The 21,303-nt window shown below is 40.0% G+C and overlaps 3 protein-coding genes and 1 long non-coding RNA gene across 9 annotated transcripts; 2 read left to right on the top strand and 2 right to left on the bottom strand.

Annotated features, from left to right (window-relative positions):
- The first annotated feature begins 166 nt into the window (after nt 1-166).
- On the top strand, nt 167-5,119 carry LOC127356435 (uncharacterized). 2 transcript variants are annotated; one of them, XR_007881988.1, is made up of 3 exons: nt 167-2,158; nt 3,172-4,622; nt 5,000-5,119. It is a non-coding gene; the product is annotated as an uncharacterized LOC127356435 (long non-coding RNA). The 2 variants fall into 2 exon arrangements; XR_007881986.1 differs by lacking the exon at nt 5,000-5,119 and having other exon boundaries at nt 2,805-3,776.
- On the bottom strand, nt 3,523-6,925 carry LOC127356423 (Fc receptor-like protein 5). Its single transcript, XM_051388148.1, has 6 exons — nt 6,786-6,925; nt 6,612-6,647; nt 5,890-6,153; nt 4,991-5,236; nt 4,742-4,918; nt 3,523-4,607 (listed from the first exon to the last, which is right to left on the bottom strand). Exons 1-6 carry the CDS (start codon nt 6,814-6,816, stop codon nt 4,495-4,497), a joined length of 867 nt encoding a protein of 288 aa, XP_051244108.1. The 5' UTR covers nt 6,817-6,925; the 3' UTR covers nt 3,523-4,494.
- An 857-nt stretch (nt 6,926-7,782) lies between these two features.
- LOC127356408 (zinc finger BED domain-containing protein 4-like) lies at nt 7,783-10,271 on the bottom strand. 3 transcript variants are annotated; one of them, XM_051388125.1, is made up of 5 exons: nt 10,003-10,271; nt 9,768-9,826; nt 9,456-9,570; nt 8,127-9,315; nt 7,783-8,033 (listed from the first exon to the last, which is right to left on the bottom strand). In XM_051388125.1, exons 4-5 carry the CDS (start codon nt 9,286-9,288, stop codon nt 7,783-7,785), a joined length of 1,413 nt encoding a protein of 470 aa, XP_051244085.1. In that variant the 5' UTR covers nt 9,289-9,315; nt 9,456-9,570; nt 9,768-9,826; nt 10,003-10,271. The 3 variants fall into 3 exon arrangements, with proteins under 3 accessions (XP_051244085.1, XP_051244075.1, XP_051244095.1); XM_051388115.1 differs by having other exon boundaries at nt 9,768-10,271; XM_051388135.1 differs by lacking the exons at nt 9,768-9,826; nt 10,003-10,271 and having other exon boundaries at nt 9,456-9,593.
- A 513-nt stretch (nt 10,272-10,784) lies between these two features.
- Nucleotides 10,785-20,926, top strand: LOC127361365 (V-set domain-containing T-cell activation inhibitor 1-like). 3 transcript variants are annotated; one of them, XM_051395929.1, is made up of 4 exons: nt 10,785-11,069; nt 13,396-13,493; nt 19,456-19,714; nt 19,825-20,926. In XM_051395929.1, exons 1-4 carry the CDS (start codon nt 10,949-10,951, stop codon nt 19,899-19,901), a joined length of 555 nt encoding a protein of 184 aa, XP_051251889.1. In that variant the 5' UTR covers nt 10,785-10,948; the 3' UTR covers nt 19,902-20,926. The 3 variants fall into 3 exon arrangements, with proteins under 3 accessions (XP_051251889.1, XP_051251888.1, XP_051251887.1); XM_051395928.1 differs by lacking the exon at nt 19,456-19,714 and having other exon boundaries at nt 13,396-13,752; XM_051395927.1 differs by lacking the exons at nt 19,456-19,714; nt 19,825-20,926 and adding an exon at nt 13,863-15,616 and having other exon boundaries at nt 13,396-13,752.
- Nucleotides 20,927-21,303: the final 377 nt, after the last annotated feature.

Here is a 21,303-nt window from a genome sequence, read left to right as displayed (position 1 = left end):
TATATATGAAGTTATACATCATTTCTTTTTGCAGACAGAATTCAGAAATCTCAAATAACTGTTAAAATCTAAACGAGCTAAATGCTAACGTCTGCTAACACGCTGACCATGAACACTCCTTTACTTTGTGACTTTTGTTTGCCTCCATCCTCTGCAGCACCGACTCTGCAGGTTCCTCCATCCAGTTGTTTGTTTACCTCACAATAGTCCAAAAACAAACAGCTTTATTTAGTTTGTCTCCTGTTTTTGCTGCAGTCTAAGAGCCGGACTGTAACAGCGAGTACGCCGTTATCTGTATCTGTTCGACCAAATAAATGATCTATATTAGTATCTGTACTCTGAGTGGGCGGGGCTTAGATACTTAATAATGAATTAATTAGTGATGTAGGTCGATCAGAAGTTGCTGTATTTGTTTTCAACTCAACAACAAGTCGACTTCTCAGTTGATTTATTCCCTCAGTAAACAGTTTCCTGATGAGTTTCTGGTCTCAGTCTCTAGTTTCAGTCTTCTTCCATACAGCATGATGTTCATTTAGTAACTGATGGTCCCATTTAGAGTAAAACAGACCATAAAGCAGGGTATGCTTTAGGGCGGGGCTACCTTGTGATTGACAGCTCATTCTCAGTGAGTCCGTCCAGCTCAACGCACCAAACTCAGATCAAACTGTCAAACAGTGCTGATCAGATATGGATCCAGATTCTGTTGTTGACTATTTCTCTCAGATCCTGTGTAACCAGGCGAGCCTCCGTTGTTTCCTGCTACTGTCATGACGACGCCCGTAACGCCAAACTCGAGGCTTCAGAACGGGACTCCACAAACCGATGGCTGACGTCGCACTTGCTGTATTTGTAGAAAAGTCTGAACACACGATGGGAGGGGATCCACGTTCCCAGGGTCTTCCTCAGTCCACATTAACCCTCCTATTGTGTTCGGGTCAAAAACCCTAATCCCGACCCCGGGAGCAGACGACCCCGGGAGCGCAGGAATGACCCCGACTAACCAAACCAAACTGCAGCTGCAAGCAACCAGATAAACTGCGAAACCAATCAGACGTTAACAGACACAGCCTGGTGTTATTTTGTCTCTGAGCTCCTCCGGCTGTATTCACCGTCTCTGGGAACCGTTGGGAACGAACCGTTGGGAACCGTGGGGAACCGTTGGGAACCGTGGGGAACCGTTGGGAACCTCTCCTTTGGGCTTCGGGCCTAAATTAAACCCTCTAACGTACGACTAGAGCACATGTGAGCGGCTCCTCTCGTGGATAATGATGTTTGAAAAGGTCCTTGAGGGTTTTTTTTTAACGACTCCTCTGCAGTGTTTTTGTCTCCCGTTCACAGATGGCGGCGTGGCGATGTGGTTGTGTCACGGGACCACCAGTTTTCCACGTCGCTCTGCCAACGCTGCCCGGCTGCTGCAGCTGCTGGCCTGAACATCAGAGACATTGCTCTTTGTTGTTTTATTCTTTTTCTTCCTGCCCGGTGGCGTGTCCACAGTGGAGGGAAAAGCACATGGGATTGTGGGTAAACCTCAGTCACACAGACCAGGATTGAAGACACCTGCTGCCACGATGGATAATTAAAGGAATATGTTTAGTTTTTGTAGGTTTTAATCTCCGTCAGTGGTCTCATTCTGTCCGTTTATTAGCAGCAACCATCCACATATCAAAGAAGGACGTCGTCTCCACTTCCTGCCGCTGCTGGTTGGTGGTCGTTAAAGGGTCACATGATTTTTTCCTATTACACACAAATACACTGATCATCCGTTCTCTTTCTGTTCCAGGATCATTATTATTCTCTGTTTACATTAGATAGTTTTAATTCTTCTTACAATCATCAATGTAAATAGTTATTAGCTTTATTTAAAAAACAGCTGTAGGCAGACAAACTTCTCTTCGTCTCTAAAAGTACGAATAAAAACAGGTTCAGGGAGTTGATGTTCAGCCTGGAGGTTTGTGTGACTGAACTGTGCCACTTCAGATTTGGGTCAACTGGAAACCTTCAATCCAAACAGCTTTAAAGCTTCAGAGACTCAGAGACCTGCAGGCTGCTGGCGCCACCTGCTGGACGACGGAGGTCTCACAGCTGAGCTCTCCTGTATGGATCTGCAGTCTGACACTAGAAGGATGTTTTTCACATTCAGCTGCTGGAAGTTTCTCAGGTCCGTATTTTGTAGTCGTGTTTCACCTCTTTTAACCCTTTTCTCTCTCTTGTTGGTCCATTTGTGTCTCTTTTTGGACCTTTTCTTTCTCCTTTTAGTCCTTTTCTTTCTCTTTTTGGTCCATTTGTGTCTCTTTTTGGACCTTTTCTTTCTCCTTTTAGTCCGTTTGTGTCTCTTTTTGGAGCTTTTCTCTCTCCTTTTAGTCCTCCTCTTTCTCTTTTTAGTCCATTTGTGTCTCTTGTTGGTCCATTTGTCTTTTTTGGACCTTTTCTTTCTCCTTTTAGCCCTTTTCTTTCTCTTTTTGGTCCATTTTTGTCTCTTTTTGGACCTTTAGCCATTTGCTTGATGTTTGGCTGTGTCAGAGAAGTTGTGTACTTTTTTGATAAGCAATGTAATCATAAAAAACTCTATATTTACCACACTGGTATTGCAATTGGGGGCTAAATCGCACAAATACCAAATCTTACCTAATGTTGCTTTAGAGCTTTTGTTAGTAAGGAAAATGCTGCGTAAACTTCTGAATTGATAACTGGTTGATACACAACATCTCATCACTCTGACTGATTGTTGGTCTATCCAGTTGCATCCAGAGGCTTTGAGGTTAAAAGTGTATATATATATGTGTGTGTCTGTGTTTTCTCTGCAGCAGCTACGAGGAAACAGGTTGTTTTATAAGAGAGAGGTGAACACTGAGAGAAAGGAAGCTCATTATTTAGTTTTATTTGAACCTTTATTTGATTCTTCTACATCTTCCGAACCAAACGACAGCACAACTTAAACCAGAATCTAAGGGAGGTTCTGGTCCTGACCCCCAGGTTGGGAACCACTGCATTAAATCACTGAAGTCAACCTGCTGTTGTTTTTACATTTGTTTCCTAAACTGTGACATGTAATTATTTATTTTAATGCTGTTTTCTTTAGGCCACTAATAACTAATAACTGATACTAACAAAGTGAAGGAACATCATTTTAACTTTGAGTTGGTTTTAAATTGTTTTTCAACTGTTTTTCAGGACAGAGGTGAAAAAAGTTTGCAGCCCTGGATGTACGCAAGCCTCTCGTCCCCATGTGCAGTGCCAAGGGTCGCCCGGAGCCCCCACTAGGGGTTGCCAAAGCTTCACAGGGGGGACACAAGTTCTTCTTTAGAGTAAGAAAGCGTAAAAAATATACACAGTTGAGCTGAGGAGACTCAACACTTGTAGCTACTGAGGATCGGTAGAAAAGGTCAGGACGTCATGTTTAGTTTATGAAATGTTACAAATATTTTCAACTTTTATGTGTAATGCCGACACATTTTTACAACTAGAGCACGTAAGAATCACTTTTATATGATTTATGATAAATGAAAAGAGCCACAGATTGCCTTAGATAGACTGTATAATTGTTTAAAACATAAATACACAATACAGACAGAATTGTAAAAAAAAAAAGTTCATAAAACCATCAGAAAGCTCACCTTTAATGTCACATTTGCAGTAAATAATGTGCTCCAAATTAATCCAAACCGCTCATTTTACACAAGCGTCCTGCAGTTATTGTGCATCAGCTGTTCTGTTAATATCCATAATGTATGTCACATATTCAGGAGTCAACAGTTTAATAAACTATAGAAAACAAACAGGGTCCCGAACTGGATCGTATAGTGTCTCCTGTGCAGTTTGGTGGAGGAGATCTGAGGCTGTTTTTCAGGGTTTGGGCTTCCAGTTTGGGGGCAGGCCCGGCACCACGAGGGGGCTAAAGGGGGGCTTAGACACCTCAGCTGTATTTGTTTTTACCCCCTCTGGTGATTGGACGATGTTTGTCGTCCACAGTACTGAGGCGGGTCGCTGGTTTCTTCACCTGCTTTGCTTCTTTGTGGTTTCGAATTCTTCCTTTCCACCAACCGACAGACAGAAAGGAAACAGAAACTTTATGTTGTTGTAATTCTGAAACTATATACATCGTTAAAGATCTCTCACAGTATGATGAGGTTTGATGCGTTTGGTGTCGAATAACCTCAAACAGGGTTGAGGGTTAGGGTGAGTCCGACCTCGCCTATACTCGTTCCAGGATGGTCTGCGGCTGTTATATCCACACAGGTTGGGGGGGGGGGGGTCATACTCCATATTAATGCTCAACAACAAGCTCATACAGGTGTGATGAGTCCTACATTATAAGTTTCGAGGAGCTTAAACTGAGACTGTTGCTGCTGCTGAAGATCCTGAGAGCTTTCATCGACCGTGTGGAGTTCCACAGGGAAGCGTTTCGGGTCCTCTGCCCGTCTTTGAAGTTTTATTTTGCGGATGATTCTAACATTTTAGGCTCAATTCAAGAACGAGAACAAACGTCGGATCCGTTCAGAAGTGATGCTCGGTGGTGACAGCAGCGATGACCTCGTCACAGTCGTCATCCAATCCCGTCGCAGCCCGGGTGGGCGGGGCCATCGCAGCGAAGACGGGGAGGTGATTTCCTACAAACAAAGCAGGTTAGAAAGAAAATGTAGATAATTTCTGTTATAGAGACAACTGTGAATCATCAACACAGTGATAGCGTGAGACTGATTGATTGATTTTAAGGTCAGTGATTGATTGATTGATTGATTACCTGTGGGCCTCTGTCGATATAAAGACACCATGAGGACGGTGGAGATGCAGTATGGACAGAACACCACAAGGTGGCAGAGCAACGTGAACACAAGCTGGCGAGGGTCTGAGGCCGGGGGCGTGGCTACGTTTATGGGCGAGGCTACATTGGTGGGCGGGGCTGTGGTTGAGGATTTACCTGTAGAGAGAATCCCACCTGGTCAGACAAATATCTGCATGAATTAGATGCTGAAATTAAAGGTACCCTTGCCTTTGACAGCGATCCAGCTGGGCGGAGACTCTCCGTGACCATCGATGTGACACTTGTAGAGGCCTTCGTCAGACCGGGAAACGTGGCGGATGGTCACCTGACCCGTAGGCTCGGCTCGGATGATGGCGCCATCTTTGTAGAAACGAGCCGGGAGGTCAGAGGTCTTCTTTGTTTGACAGCGCAGAGTGAAATCGTCTCCCTCCATCACTGTGGGGGGGACGGGACTCTGCAGGATCACCGATCCACCTCAACACAGAGACGTCAACTTAAGTTAGCGCCGACTCACATTTACGAACAAAACAAGTTTATTTATTTTTATTAGACTGCCGTAAAATACTATAGGTAAACTACATATTACCATTCATTTAAGTTGCCTACAGTTATTATTCTTATAATTATTCATGTGATATTGTTTTTATATTGAGTTTATCAAGAATATATATATAAAGGAATATGATATTAAAAGCTGTGGATAATTAATAATTAATGTCAACTCACTTTAGAAATCTGATAAATGTATTAAACACTCAGAAATGTTCCAAACTTTGTTCTAAATTTACTTCATAAAGCAACAAAACCTCCATTTCTCACTTTAAAAGGTGCAGTTGATCATTTGTGTGAAGGACAGTAACTCCTCGAGAGCATGAATGTTTATTTTTAAGCTACTTACACATTAAGTCTGATTTATTACAGCGACTGCGTTTCCTTTTTTACATAATAAACTTTAATTTAAGCCTTCAGTATGTAAAGTAAGTTTAATATTGATGGATGCTCCTATTAGACTTCATCATCCTGGATTCCTTAATTCTGCTAATGTGTAACAGGCTGCTGCCAATACAGCCACATGGGGGCAGTAGTGAGGCTGAAGATGATTGTTGTTGTTGCTCTGATTGTCTTACCAGTGACTGTGATGTTGATGGTGTTACTGGTTGCTCCCTCTCTGGACTCACACCAGTAGACTCCGCTGTGCCACACAAGGACGTAGTTGATCTTACAGGAAGAACCGACCGGTGTTCCCCACTCGGCTCCACACCGAGCTCTGGTTTCTCTGGTCGTGTTCCTCCTCAGCGTCCATCCGGTGGAGCCTTCGTCCTCCTCGCAGCTCAGAGAGACAGACTGTCCTTTAAACAGCTGAGAGCTGCTGGGACTCACAGTCAGACGAACTGGAGGATGAGGAAGAGGAAGGAGGATGTGGTGGTTAATAAATAATTCATTCAACTCAGAAAACTGTTGAAATTGACTAAATCACACATTTTTTAAGTAAAACAAACTCAATTTTCTGATCTTGATCATGTGGCAACCTAGTAATTTTAAGTGACACTGACTTAATTTTGTAGTTTTTAGTATAAGTACTTTGCTCGGTACTCTAAAGTCCTAATGAAACCTCCTCAGTAGCATCAGATGTGTCTAAGCGACCAGTCCATCCCTGACTGCTGTTTACAGGAAATACCTGAATGCAGAAGCCAACAGCTCTCTGATTTCTGTTTCACTTGCCCTCGCCTCATTTAACAAATACCAACATTCCTGTTTGAACAAACGGTTACTGAAACACATCAAATCAACAAATCTCACTTTAACAAGATTCGTGTATCTGAGTTTCTTAGAAAAGACGTTTACTCACGTTGGTTTGTTGAGCGGCAGAGCAGAGAGGTCAGAACTACAGAGAAATAACAGGAATAAACGAATACAGAGACAATAGACGTTATCACAACTTTAAAGATCATTTCTCAGCCAAACAGACACATTCTGTAAGTTCTGTAAAAACCAAATTATGTTGTGTTTTTAATATACTTACCGATCCACCGCAGTAGAGCTGTTTCCTCCATCCTAACACTGGCTCACTGTAGATCACCTCATGGTCACATTACATGAACCCTCCTTCCTCTGTGAAAGTGGCAGTGTTGTGGTTTCCTCTCTCCGACTATGGTGTTTGGTTATTCAGTTGCAGGAGAGCAGATTAATGCAGCTGTTTTTAAAAACAAACATCTGGACCTTAAGCTGAAGTGAAAAGAGACCAAAAAAACCCCACTAACTTTAAAGTTAAAGTTTTTTAAGTTTTGAAGTTTTGAGGTTGAGATTAAAAGTATAACATGAATACCATGCATTGCTGTGTGGGTGTGTCCATTGTTTCCACTGACTGAGGGGAAAGTGAAATATAATCTGCCTCATTTCATTATCTTCTGTGCAGAAATCTAAAATAAATTAAAGTTTGCATTATTATTTAAGCTCTAAGCTGTGAAGGACTGAATATATATTAACAGCCTCGTCGTGCATTAGAAAAAGCTGATAGTAGTGATGGGCAAATGAAGCTTTTGTGAAGCACTGAACCACTTGAGCCAATTGTTTCAAAAATGGGTTCACTACTTGAAGCTTCAGTTACAGTGACCTCTACTGGCAAAGTGCAAGGCTGCAGTCAAATTAGGAAGGCTAGTTGATGGACATGAGGCTTTTAATTACATACTGGCATGCACGCACATGCACACATCTAGTGAGCAGTGTTTTTGTAGAAAACACCTTTTGTTCTGAAGCATGTTTGCTTTGATCACCCTTGGATTTAAAGTGTATTTGCTTTAAAAATTTGTATCTATATCATGTTCTATTTACAAATAAAGATTGATGAATGTGTGTATTATGTTATTGAGGAGAGAATGCTGGGGAAATATTGTATAGGTTGGGGTGTGCTTGTGTAACTATGACAGGAGGGGATTGGGAACAGTCAAAGATTTTTATTAAGGTACATTATTTTTTCAACGGTTTTTGGATTGAGCCGGGTCCTTTTTTTTGCTCACGATTTATCCACATTTGGAGAATACTCGCTCACATGGAACACTTGATGCTGGTGTGCGTAAAAATTGTTTCGCCAATATATACAAATGAGGGTACACATTTCGATGTTTGGACCAGTAATCTAGTGGATCTTCAGATCTTTCCAGTGGTGGGTCAACCATGTACCGCTGCACCTCTACTGTGGCATCTGCTGTGGCATTCCTTGCCCTCCTGGCTTCAGACGCATCTCTATCCAAAGTTGCCCAAAGGTTAATATCTGAAAGACAAACATGATGGCAGTCATCAGTACTGAAAGCTTTCAATTTTTATCTAAATTAACTACTTATTTACTACTCTATTATTACATTACCTGTGGATGGTGGATTTCCAACATTTGCTGGTTGATCTGATGTTGAAGGCTGTTCTTCAGTAGGGGTGTCTCTTATTACCTGGGAACACTGTGCAGTCAGGCGTTTTACTGAGGATTGTGCTTGTACTTGGTTGTAAAAGCCTAGGGTTTTAAATCTTGGGTCCAGCAGTGTTGACAGGTTCAGTGCAGTTTGGTTCTCTGTTGTGTCAAATTTGTTGAGCATCACCGACACCAAGTTCTGTCCCAGTTGTTTTGCAGTGTTGTGGCTTATGTTTCCCACTGTGTCATATAAGTACAGCATCAACATCTTTATCATAGGGATGACCTTTGACCCTGAGACCCTCTTCTCCTCTGACAGCTCTACTGTTGCCTGGTAAAAGGGGCCCAGCAATTGCAGGCATGCAGAAGCTGTCTCGGAGGACAGAGGTCTCACATCTGTTTTCAGCGTTGCAAGAGCTGCCCCCACTGACTGTCTCTCTTTAAAAAGACGTTGCAGCATTAGGAAGGTGCTGTTCCAGTGTGTGTCCACCTCCTGAATCAGCTTCATTACAGGACGGTTCATCTGCTCCTGCACTTCTTTGAGCTTTTCTCTTGCTGTTGTGCTGGTTTTAAAAAGTGTGACCACTTTGCGTGCCCTTGTGCGAAGGTCTTCTAGGCCAGGAGTCGCATCAAGAGACTTCTTCACCACTAAATTAAGCGAATGAGCAAAGCAAAGTGCATGTCTTAAATTTAAGCTTCTGACAGAGGCAACCATGTTAGCTCCTGCATCTGTAACAATTGATGTTACTTTGCCTTCAATGCTCCATTCTTCCATGAGAGACCTCGTTGCAGCAGTAATGTTGGCAGCTGTAGGGGCTTCAGGGAAAGGCAACACTCCCAAAAGCACTGTGGCCAGCTTCACAGACTCATCCAGATAATGGCCCGTCACTGCTAGATATGCGTCCATATTAATGGAGGTCCACATATCCGCAGTCAGGCTCACAGCCTCTACCCTCTGAATTACAGCCTTGGCCTTGGTTTTCTCCACCTCATACCTCTGAACCACCATGTTCTTCTGAGCCCGTTGGGATGGAAGACTATATGTGGGATCAAGCAATGCCACAAACTCCTTAAAGCCACAGTCATCCACGATGGAAAAAGGCTGCGAGTCTTTCACCACCATATTGACAAGAGCTTCATCGAGCTCTCGCTTTAGGTCCAGAAAGAAAGAAAGAAAGAAAATAAGGATTTATGTGAAATTGCATTTCTATGAAGCAGGTCTATGAATCATGGAATACAGTCATATCATATTGTGTTAGTGTGTCTAGTTAATAATGATATAATACATACCTTGATTTGTGTTGCCCTGGTTCACAGCAGCTCCATGCTTGGCAGTGAAGTGCCTAATCATTGAGGAAGTATTGCCATGATACTTCAGTTCAGCCGAACACACCAAGCACTGGACCTGGAGAGAAAGCAATTTGTAAATAAAAATGTCTATACAGCTATAGCCTAATGGCTACACTAATCATATACATTATTTTAGTGTGTTGCTACTTATTATAAACTTGAGATGGACCATAGCTATAGTAGTGTACTGGTAGTTTCTGTTGTATATGTAACTTTACTTTTCCTACTTTACATATTAAACAGCACACCTACCTTATCAGGAGCGACCAAACTGAAGTGTTCCCGCATGTTAGAACGACCTCTCTTCCTGGCTGGCTCCATAATGAATCAATACAAACGCAATGAATCAATACAAACGCGATAACTCTGCAACTACGATAACAACCCACAAATTGTGCATTGTTTAGAGCGTTTATAAAGTGTTAATGGCGCTCAAATTCAAAACTGTCTCAACCTGTCACCTGTCGCTATCGGGTCAGTGAATCACCTGATTGGACCACGAACCAGTCAGCTGATTCATTCAGGCAACGAAACAGTTGCTGCTTCGGACGTCATTTGTCACGTGATTTTTTTCGGACCAAAGCAAGCTCTGAAGCAGTGGTTCTATGGAATTGTAGTTCAGGGTTCAGCACGTATCGAAGCTTCAGTGTCACACTGCCATCACTAGCTGATAGAATAAAGAGAATAAAACCATGAATCTGTCAAAAAAAGAAGCCTGTTGAGTCTGAATGATTGTTAGAAATTATAAAACATACATAATACAGACACAAGATTGTATAAAAACTTCCTATAAATATAAGATTATTCTCTACAGTTATGGTTATGCAGTGTATATAACAATAAATATATATAAAATATGTCAGTCAGTTTACTCAGTGATAGAAAATGACCGACAGCCTTTTTAAAAACAAAATTATGATGCATGATGATGTTTTTAGTCTCATGCAAGGGATATAAGAAAGAGAGGAAAGAACTTAAAGCAGCAATGCAAAAAGAAAAAGTGAGCTTCACGGTAGGGAACATGTTGCAAGGCTTAGAAAGCATTAGGAGATATGTGAGAAAGTACTTGAGGAAAACAGGGTTAATGGATAGGATTTTATATAAATTTATATATATATATATATATAATTATTATTTATTTATTGTTTTTTTAAATTTATTTTTCCTTCTTTATCTGTCATCTAATGTACCACACTCCAGTCCGGCAGGTGGCGGCAATGCACCTATAAGCTGGATGCCAGCCGCCAATCAAATCAAAAAGAAGAAGAAGAACCGCCCTGCACGCAGCCGGCTGATGAACACTGTGTTTGTTTATGAAGTCATTTTAAAACATACGCATTACAACATTACAACATTACATTCTCCTCCGCATCTTTTCTGGACCTCCTGACAGTTTGCATCGCAGTGAAGGAGACAGTGTTCAGCGAGAGAACATGGGAACTACTTTTATGGACTTTTTCCCGACCGGAGAAGTTGCGTTTGGAGGAGGACACAAACAGAAGCTGATTTCATTCATTATAATATGCATTTTCTCTTCGGGCGTTGCTGCAGAAGGTGAGCTTTATACTTTATTATAAGTGTCAACTGAATACAGTCAAAACACCTTTAAAAAGATTAATTAACCTAAGTAAATACCCCGGCGTGTGTGTAGTGTACGGACCTTAACCCGGATGAGACCTGTTCGAAACGGTGCAACCTCAACCTTTATATCATTATTATTTAGAGCCCGGTGGGTGTTTAACCGCGTGGGTGTTTCCATTTGTGCCTGAGGACGTAGCCGCTGTGAAACAACCAGAAAGGGTTAGGGTTCCTCTCTCCATCGTCCCGCTCCTGGCTGATGCAACCGGGCCTCCGCAGACGGTGACATCGCCGCACACCTCCAGAGGGTCATAACTTAATAATTACTTTTCGAATGAGTCTGTGCATCTAGGAATACAAAAGTGTGTCAAAAAGTGAAAATGCTTTATTTTTATTTATTTAAACCTGAGTTAGGCAGTTTAGTTTCTGTGTCATTGCGCAAATATTCCATAATAACCGGTCCTTTGCAGCATTGTGTAATTCAAGTATACGGAGAAAACTCTTGACTTCTGCATTTCCTTCATTCTGATTTGTAGCCTGTGTATTATGTTGGTTTGGTGACAGGAAGCAGAGACAGAGAGAGAATGTTTTTCCCCCTGCAACTTTAAAAGCACACAGACTCACATAAGTATATAACCCTTCTTTATGATCTCACCTGACCCCATTACAAGTGTGTGTAGGTTTCTGAAATTAAAATTGAAATGTCTTTAATGTTGGTTAATTTGGTTCACAACAGGTAGCCAACACATACACATTCGCACAAAACACATAAAAACATGAACTAATGAATAAATAAAAGCATCTATATATATATATATATATATATATTGTGTACTGTGACATGGACAGGGATGGAAGATGACCTATAGTTTGTTGAGAAACCCAACAGCTGATGGTACAAATGATCTCAGGTATCTGTTAGACCTGGCATGTTTTCGGGAGGTATACCTCCTTCCTGATGGTAGGAGGCAAAAGTCAGAGTGTAGTGGGTGAGTGAGGCCATTGCCCTCTGTGTGGCTCTGGCCTCATACACATACCCAATGCTGTTGAGGTCAGTGCCAATTATTTTCTGACATGACTGTGTCTATCTGTGTATTCAGGGTGTGAACTACAGGGGAGCCAGGCTCCTCTTAATAAGACATGAGCTCCTATTTTGGAGGGTCTCAGGGTCTCAGACAGGATTTAGTTGGTTTTTTTTTTTGGGATGCTTGATGATATTTTGCCATTTTTTCTGGACGTTTCTGTTTCTTTCGGGACGTTTCTGGTTGTTGGTTGTTGTGGTTTGATTTTTCTTGTGTCAATGCAGCTCATTTAATGTCTGACTTAAACCTTTAGCTATCTGACTATAGTAAGAGACCACAAACTCCCACTGAAGATATCCAAAAATGCTGACACATACTCACAGAAAGCAAAGAGAATTGACTGATTCACTCCACATGCAAGATTTATCTGGTGACGTCTAATGTTTGATAAACAGTAGTCATAATACATCTGATGCCCAACTCTCCCTGAGACAGCCCTTAGTCTTTGGAATAGCTCATGGCACACTGAATAACACCTCTCCTAACTAGGGTGAGACAACCACAATGTGAATACATGAGGACGAACATACATGAACATAAAATATTATACTGTAAGCCTGTAAAATTAAACCTAATACAACATAATATAGTTTATAGCTTCATGTTTACAGAACCTTATTCCTGAATGCATTAATCCCACTACATGGTCAACCTTTGGACAGCAGGTCGCTGTCTCTGTTTCCTGCTTTCTGGACACGGCTCTGTGAGACTGTGAATGTATGAAGAGCTGCAGGCCGGCGTGTCTTCCTCTTTTTGCCTGAAGGCGAGTTGAGCTGACAACGTGCAAACTACACTCTGCATATTACTGCCGACGAAAGCTGCCACCACATATGTCATCGGCTTCAATTACAACAGCTGGACTTTGACCAGTAGAGGGTGCTTGCCGTATCGAATTTATAGGACAATGTGGAGAATTCAAAGTAATTTGAATAGAAGATTTGGAGCTGAGTCGATCATATACAAGTTACACCACCAATACACCAATACAGTTAACTATAATACAACACACTGCAAATGACAATCAGTGTTCTATAAATCCTGTCCACAAGGTATCAATGCAACATAAAATACAGATTTAATAATCTCTTAAAGAATAAAGTGGACAGCCTTGATGAAGAGAGCTCTATTTGTTTGTAGTATTAACGCAACGATTCTCAAATTCTCACTATTAGTACATGAAATGTAATCACTCCTTCTCTCTGAATCTTTATTGTTTTTAGGTTTTGATGTGGTACAAGTGAAACCCGGAGACGATGTCACTCTGGGGTGTCTCGCTGGCGAAGGCCACATCAAAGCTGTGGAGTGGACCAGAACTGACCTGGAGCCAGAGTACGTCCTCTTTTACAGCGACAGACGCTCAGATCCAACCCAGCAGCATTCAACCTTTCGGGGCCGGGTGCAGCTGGTGGACGGCGAGCTGAAGGATAGAAACGTGTCTTTAATTCTCAAGAACGTGAGCAGCAACGACAGCGGGACGTACGAGTGTCGAGTGTCCCTCGGTGGTTCGACGCGGGTTAAGAAAGCCCTCATCGAGACTGAGCCGATCTCGAGCATCACACTGGAGGTCGCAGACTCAGGTGAGTTCAGTGTTACAGCTGCAGGTGTTGATTCAAACATTAAGAGTTAACAAGAGTAAACAAAGGTCGTTCCACTGTTCAGATGTTTCTCATTAACGTTTCATCTTCAGGGCCCAGGAACGTCGAGGTCGGAAGCCACATTCGTATTGGACTGGCAGTGGGTTCTGTTTTGCTTGCTTGTTTGGCTGGATTGGCTGTTGTTGTTGTCAGGAAAATGAAGAGGACATGTGGACCACAGTCAAGCATCCTGTGACCTTCCCCCTCTGCTCTTCCTCCTGTACACTTAACAGCTGGGATCAGGTATCCAATCACACAGCACCAGCCTCTTTTAAGGAATCTCCAATGTTACACAGACGACCTCCAGTTCTACATCTCTGCCAAAACACCCAAATCTCCTGTTTACACCTGCCATAGTTGTTTTTATACTGATATTTTTCTGGAAGTCGTTTTGTTACCGTGTAAAGATTCTCAATAATGGAGCTAACCTGGATTTATGGAAACTATTCTGTCACTTTAACTAGAGCTTTTCTATCAAGTAGAATATATATATATAAAGCTTCTAGTCCTGCACTGGTTCCCCATTTCATTTAGACTACATTCCAACGTTGTAATGTTGTAATTTTAATAGCTAGTCTGGCTCCAAAGCACTGTTAACTCCTTACAGCCCAGCTAGGCCCTTAAGAGCAGCTCCCACCGACCAGACTGAGAACCAGAGCTGACCCTGCACTGTGCCTTCAGCAGAGCTACGCTTTAATGTTTACCTTCAGTTATTTTATGGCATTTATATGTTTTAACTTCCTGCAGTTATTCTCTGCTGTTATGTTTATGCACTGACTAGAATATGAAATATATGTAAAATATGTCTGAGTCATTAAGAATGAAGAATTCTATGATAACAGTTATTAGCTTTAACTTTTAAAAGAATACACTCTATATTAACTAATAAACGTATTAATATTATTATTTAAGCCTCAACCTCTTGGAGGCACCATGACACTTTGATTGGGCTTTAGTCTTTTATATTGTTAAGACTTTTAGCATTTCTTGTACAAAAGGGATGCTCTGGAACAAAGTCGTACTTATGTGCAATTCTTTAGTGTCTCACAATGATGCAAATGCTGTTTCAGAGGCAAAACTATCTGTGATATACAGCTATGGAAAAAATTAAGAGACTACTGCAACATTATTGGTGGTTTTTATACTTTTCCTCATTAAATAAGATTTGGTTCAGGTGATCACCCACTCAGTACCTCATTAAGTAGCATTAGATGTGCTTGTGTTGGAGTTCAACAGACACTTGAATGACACGAAGAGATGCTAATTTAAGTGGAGTGGTCTCTTAATGTTTGTCCAGAGCTGTTTATTCTGAAGATTTATTTAAGTATTATTAATGTCTATACTTGCCTCAACCTCTCGGACGCACTGTGAGTCATTGGTGCAAATGCTGAGGCAAAACTATTTGTGATAAGTTACCACACATCAAGCCTTTTAGGGTATTATACTATGCAAACAAGCCTTAAATATCAAGTATAGTGTATAATAATGCAGTTTACATTCCTGTGTCAACTGTTTATTGTTCGTTTATCAGTTAGCCAGTTTATTTAATGTTTTTAATGTGTATTTACATTTATTTTTATTATACAGATAAACTACATATTGCCATTCAGTTGCATGTTATTATTTTTATTATTATTCATCAAGTCAAGTCCGCTTTATTGTCAAATATGCTATATGCACAACATACAGCATAGATGAAATTTCAGTACCTTATGTGGGTATTCATGTGATGTTGTTACATTTATATTGTGTTTATCAAGAATATACTTAAAAGAACATGAAAATAAAAGCTGTAAATAATGAATAATTAGTCTGTTTCAACTCACTTCAGAAATCTAATGAATGTATTTAATAATCAGAAATGTTCCAAACTTTGTCCTAAATTTACTTCATAAAGCAACAAAACCTCAGTTTCTCACTGTTAAATGTGGAGCTGATCATTTTATAAAGGACAGTAACTCCTCCTTTTAGTCTACTACCACATTCAGTCAGATATTGTTTTATTACAGCGACTGTGTTTCCTTTTCTAAATACATAATAACCTTTAAATAAGTTTCCAGTCTGACACAGTCAGATAAAAACTGCCTGTTTTTACAGATAGAGGCATAAATGTGTGAAAGCAAACGGCTCTCTGATTTCAGTTTCACCTGGATTTTAATGTTAATACATTAGCATATGAAGCTAATAACTTTAAGTGCCATTTACCTCAGTGTCTGGGTGTGTGTATAATTATAGCTGTATAAGATTTGTGTTCGTACAATATTAAAGACCAGAGGAAGCTGAGATCTGTTTCTGGGTCACTCTCTGATCGGAGTTATAGATGAAGAGACTAGAGAGCTGTAACTGGATATAAATGAGGAGCACATAAAGCAGCATAATAGATATTTATAGGATATTGATCAGTAATTGTTTATGGGGCAGCAGCCAAATCTCATTTCCATACATGAGACGTTGTATTGGTTCCACTCCAGGAAGAGTTAGACAAACTATCTGAGAGGATGTGGGAGTTCAAATATCACCAAAAGTGTCTTTAAATGATTCCTGGGAGTCTTAAGAGATTTAAGGGAAAAGGTAAAGCAGAAGAATGTGACATTAATTGTAATTAATTATTATAATTAAGCAGTTATGAAACAACATGATCAACTCCTTTAATGCTGAATCCTAAACGTGTAAAATAATAAAGGATTAAAACAAACACTCCCATTAAACTTTTCCAACTACAGTCCAACAAGTAGTGAGTAGACACTGAAAAATTACCCTCAAATTGCTTTTTCAAACTTTTATAAGACGACTTCCACCTGTTTTGTCCCTTATTATAACTGTATACATTGCTATTGAATGATTAAGGATTAAAGTTAAAGTCTGGTGTTGACATTGAGGTCTGAATGTAAATAAATGTGTTTTATTTTGTTAAAATTAGTTATCTTTTTAGTTTCCATGTCAATATAATGTGACTCAGTGCTTGTTTAATCTATAATTAATCCCATGTGCTGTCCTAGACATTTGTTGTATACGTTTACAGTCTATAAAGACATTGTTTAATATTTATTTAGAGTAAAGGAAGAAGGAGAAGATTGAGAGTTTGATCACACTGGTTTAAATAAAACTATTTCTGTTGGGGGAAAGTAAAGTATGTGTGCACTGTAGTTTCAGGAACACGTTTATTGCACAGTAAACTTTCACATACAAGGAATTTACTTTGTTAAGATAGAGCATAACAATTAAACTTATAATTAAATATAAATAAAAGATAAAAACTAAATATGCACAATATGGTTGAATTCTTAAATGAGTGGAGAGCTGTATGAGAAGTTAGCAGTGTGACACTTAATATTGACAATGTGCATTCATTTACAGTTTGAATTATAGTAAATTAAATACATAATACAGACTGAACTGTAAAGAAAGAATTCATCAAAATTCATCAAAAACAACTTTTACACAAACTTCCTGTAGAGTTCACTATTTTATCCACTTTATTAAACATAAAATATGCATAAAATGTGTCACTTAGTTTAGGAGATGATAGAAAAACCTTTCATGAAGAGGAGGATGTTGAGCCATCGACCCACCCCCCATAACAACTTCCTCAAAAACATTTAGTCTACAGTAGTCAGACCTGCAGCAGAGATGCAGCTCTTCACACTAATCCTACTTGTGGCAAATGCATCAGGTGAGTTCTAATAATAACGGAGATTTTTAGTTTGTAGGAATCATTGCAGTTTAACAGCCCCGGAAGCGGAAGCCCTGACTCCGCCCACATTGAGTTCTGCGGGCCGGCAGTCAGGGACACATGGAGGATTCTGGTTCTGATTCTGGTTCTGATTCTGGTTCTGATTCTGGTTCTGATTCTGGTTCTGATTCTGGTTCCTCTGTGGTGCTTTATCGCTACCTACTGATCCGGAGAGTGAATCAGTAAATAGGCAATCTGAACCCCTTATATTAATTTCAATAAATTCCAATCCTATATTCTATTAAACAATCCTGTGTCTATTAATAAATATATAATAAGCCCTCCACACACTGCTTGTGAATTTACCTTATCCAATAAATACTAATGTGTTATTTAAACCAGTGTGCTCTAATATTAGTCAAACTCCGTCCTCTCTTTAACACTTATTATTCTGTGGTGTGTTCTTCCCTCGCTGTCCCAGTCAAACATTAGTTTTGCGCCAAATTTCAGATGATGATGTGTCATGTTGACTTTAATTTCCTCCTTCCTTGATTATATCTGCTGCAATCTATTAACAGGGCTAATATTGTATAAAAAACAACGTCATATTGCGATGTGATTGGCCTTTTATTGATTAGAATCTGGGCCACAGCAGTAACTCCATACATGGGTCGCCAGCTCTACCGACTGAGCTAACCGGGTGCCCTACGATTCACAATTAATGTGGCTATTTTAAAATCAAACACTCAAACTGAAGTCTATTAAAGCTATTTGCTTCCTCACATTTGAGTTTTTCCTGTATGAATTTCCTGGGAGTGCAGCCTGGGAATAAAGAGGAATAAAGGGAATAAAGAGGAATAAAGAGGAATAAAGGGAATAAAGGAAATAAAGAGGAATAAAGGGAATAAAGGGAATAAAGAGGAATAAAGGGAATAAAGAGGAATAAAGAGGAATAAAGGGAATAAAGAGGAATAAAGAGGAATAAAGGGAATAAAGAGGAATAAAGGGAATAAAGTGGAATAAAGAGGAATAAAGAGGAATAAAGGGAATAAAGGGAATAAAGAGGAATAAAGAGGAATAAAGGGAATAAAGGGAATAAAGAGGAATAAAGGGAATAAAGAGGAATAAAGGGAATAAAGGGAATAAAGAGGAATAAAGGGAATAAAGAGGAATAAAGGGAATAAAGAGGAATAAAGAGGAATAAAGGGAATAAAGAGGAATAAAGGGAATAAAGAGGAATAAAGGGGAATAAAGAGGAATAAAGAGGAATAAAGGGAATAAAGAGGAATAAAGGGAATAAAGGGAATAAAGAGGAATAAAGGGAATAAAGAGGAATAAAGGGAATAAAGAGGAATAAAGAGAATAAAGGAATAAAGAGGAATAAAGAGGAATAAAGGAATAAAGAGGAATAAAGGAATAAAGAGAATAAAGTGGAATAAAGAGGAATAAAGAGGAATAAAGGGAATAAAGGAATAAAGAGAATAAAGGAATAAAGGAATAAAGAGGAATAAAGGAATAAAGAGGAATAAAGGGGAATAAAGAGGAATAAAGAGGAATAAAGGGAATAAAGAGGAATAAAGGGAATAAAGGGAATAAAGAGGAATAAAGGGAATAAAGAGGAATAAAGAGGAATAAAGGGAATAAAGAGGAATAAAGGGAATAAAGAGGAATAAAGGGAATAAAGAGGAATAAAGGGAATAAAGAGGTTAGGTGATTTTATTGCCTCTCGGCTAAATCAGCTGATAATCAGCTGCACGAGCTAACTAACTAACTAACTAACTAACTAACTAACAGCCTCTAACATTAGTTAGAGTTTTCAGCCTTTAGAAAAGTTTAAAAGATATTAAATGTTCTCTGAATCTTTATTGTTTTTAGGTTTTGATGTGGTACAAGTGAAACCCGGAGACGATGTCACTCTGGGGTGTCTCGCTGGCGAAGGCCTCATCAGAGCTGTGGAGTGGACCAGAACCGACCTGGAGCCAGAGTACGTCCTCTTTTACAGCGACACACGCTCAGATCCAACCCAGCAGCATTCAACCTTTCGGGGCCGGGTGCAGCTGGTGGACGGCGAGCTGAAGGATAGAAACGTGTCTTTAATTCTCAAGAACGTGAGCAGCAACGACAGCGGGACGTACGAGTGTCGAGTGTCCCTCGGTGGTTCGACGCGGGTTAAGAAAGCCCTCATCGAGACTGAGCCGATCTCGAGCATCACACTGGAGGTCGCAGACTCAGGTGAGTTCAGTGTTACAGCTGCAGGCGTTGATTCAAACATTAAGAGTTAACGAGAGTAAACGGAGGTCGTTCCACTGTTCAGATGTTTCTCATTAACGTTTCATCTTCAGGGCCCAGGAACGTCGAGGTCGGAAGCCACATTCGTATTGGACTGGCAGTGGGTTCTGTAGTGTTTTTCCTTTGTTAAGCTGGATTGGTTGTTTCCTGGAAAATGAGGAAGCTACCAGAGCAGCCTGCAGGTGGATCGTGACCTGTGACCTCCCCCCCCCCTCTGCTTCTTCCTCCTGTACACCAGCAGCTGGACTTTCAACCCTCAGTCCCTTTCTTTCTCATCAGCGAGACCTCGGGCCCCCACAAATACTGACGACTGGAGTAAAAAGCATAAACATTATATTTCCAACAGCTCCGTCTGTTGTTGTTACAAACCAGAGACAAATAAGCTGAGATCAGGTGACCAATCATTCCTTCTCTGGAGTCACTGCCCTCTCCCAGTGTTCACTAATCAAACTACAGAGCACCAGCCTCTCAAGGTCGGTGCTCGGTCCCCTCCAGTGTTACGCAGACAACCTCCAGTTCTACATTTGTCTACATATTTCCCCTGTCTTTATATTTGTACGTACTCCTTTTGTATTGTCTAGATTTTCTAACTTTATTTAATATTTTTCAAGGCTTCATGGTGATTCCTATGTATTCCACCAATGTACCAAGTCCTCGTATGTGTCATTGTTATGTTGTTGTTGAAAGGTACGTTTGCTGTCATGTACTCTAGTATAAGGAAATTGTGTAATTTTAAATGTTCATGTCAATGTTTTAAGCACATGTATAGTCAGTACTTTATTTCCTAACCTGCACACGTCGGGTTTTACTTCCTCTTTGCTCGGGGACTTTTCCCAGAAAGGTCCACAGTTCTGCTGCTCTCCGTATTTTCATTGTTTTTGTTGTAAAAGTGAATGTAAGTTACCTACAAATACTTGTAAAGCTGCTGTAGTCACAGTGTTAACTTGCAGACTTATTTCTTTTCATGCATAAACTTTTTTTCTAATTAGAGGAAAAGCAACGCAGAATTAGACCCACTACATATGCACTGACTAGAATATGAAATGTGTGTGAAATATGTAATAAGTAATATTACTGCAATATTAAGACTGAAGAACTCTAAGATAACAGTTATTAGCTTTTGTTTTTGCTCTTTCAGCAAATTTTGGGATGAAAATCTTTTATATTGTTAAGTTTTTTAGCTTTTCTTGTACAACAAGGGATGCTGTGAAATAAAGTCTTTATTAATGTGAAGTGTTTTAGTGTCTCTCAATGGTGCAGATGCTGTTTTAGAGGTTTTTAATGCAAAATCTATCTATTTGTGATATATCTTGTTACCATACATGAAGCCTTTTAGGATATTAATTTAAGACATCTGGATGTGTTTCAAAGACACAGAGTTTCCTTAAATGTAAATTATAGCGTATAGTAATTCATTTTACAATCCTGTGTTTATTGTTCAATTATTGTACATGGAAACTAAATCAAAAGTTTATTAGACACTTAAACTGTTTTTCTCTATATTTCCCTTTACACTAAGTTTAGAATCCAAA

This window comes from Dicentrarchus labrax, unplaced genomic scaffold, assembly GCF_905237075.1.
Source record: "Dicentrarchus labrax unplaced genomic scaffold, dlabrax2021, whole genome shotgun sequence".
Classification (NCBI taxonomy): domain Eukaryota; kingdom Metazoa; phylum Chordata; class Actinopteri; family Moronidae; genus Dicentrarchus; species Dicentrarchus labrax.
The sequence above is the reverse complement of the archived record's forward strand: the minus strand, read 5'-3'. Positions and strand labels throughout refer to the sequence as shown.

Bases quoted from the DNA above. Each gene is read 5' to 3' on its own strand.
- LOC127361365 (XM_051395927.1), top strand. From the start codon at position 10,949: ATGGGAACTACTTTTATGGACTTTTTCCCGACCGGAGAAGTTGCGTTT. The intron at 11,070-13,395 runs GTGAGCTTTATA...TATTGTTTTTAG, and splicing joins TTCGGGCGTTGCTGCAGAAG to GTTTTGATGTGGTACAAGTG. The intron at 13,753-13,862 runs GTGAGTTCAGTG...TTTCATCTTCAG, and splicing joins ACTGGAGGTCGCAGACTCAG to GGCCCAGGAACGTCGAGGTC.
- LOC127356423 (XM_051388148.1), bottom strand. From the start codon at position 6,816: ATGGAGGAAACAGCTCTACTGCGGTGGATCG. The intron at 5,237-5,889 runs GTAAGACAATCA...CTCTGTGTTGAG, and splicing joins CATCAACATCACAGTCACTG to GTGGATCGGTGATCCTGCAG. The intron at 4,608-4,741 runs GTAATCAATCAA...CTTTGTTTGTAG, and splicing joins ATATCGACAGAGGCCCACAG to GAAATCACCTCCCCGTCTTC.
- LOC127356408 (XM_051388115.1), bottom strand. From the start codon at position 9,288: ATGGTGGTGAAAGACTCGCAGCCTTTTTCCATCGTGGATGACTGTGGC. The intron at 8,034-8,126 runs GTAATGTAATAA...TTTGTCTTTCAG, and splicing joins TGGAAATCCACCATCCACAG to ATATTAACCTTTGGGCAACT.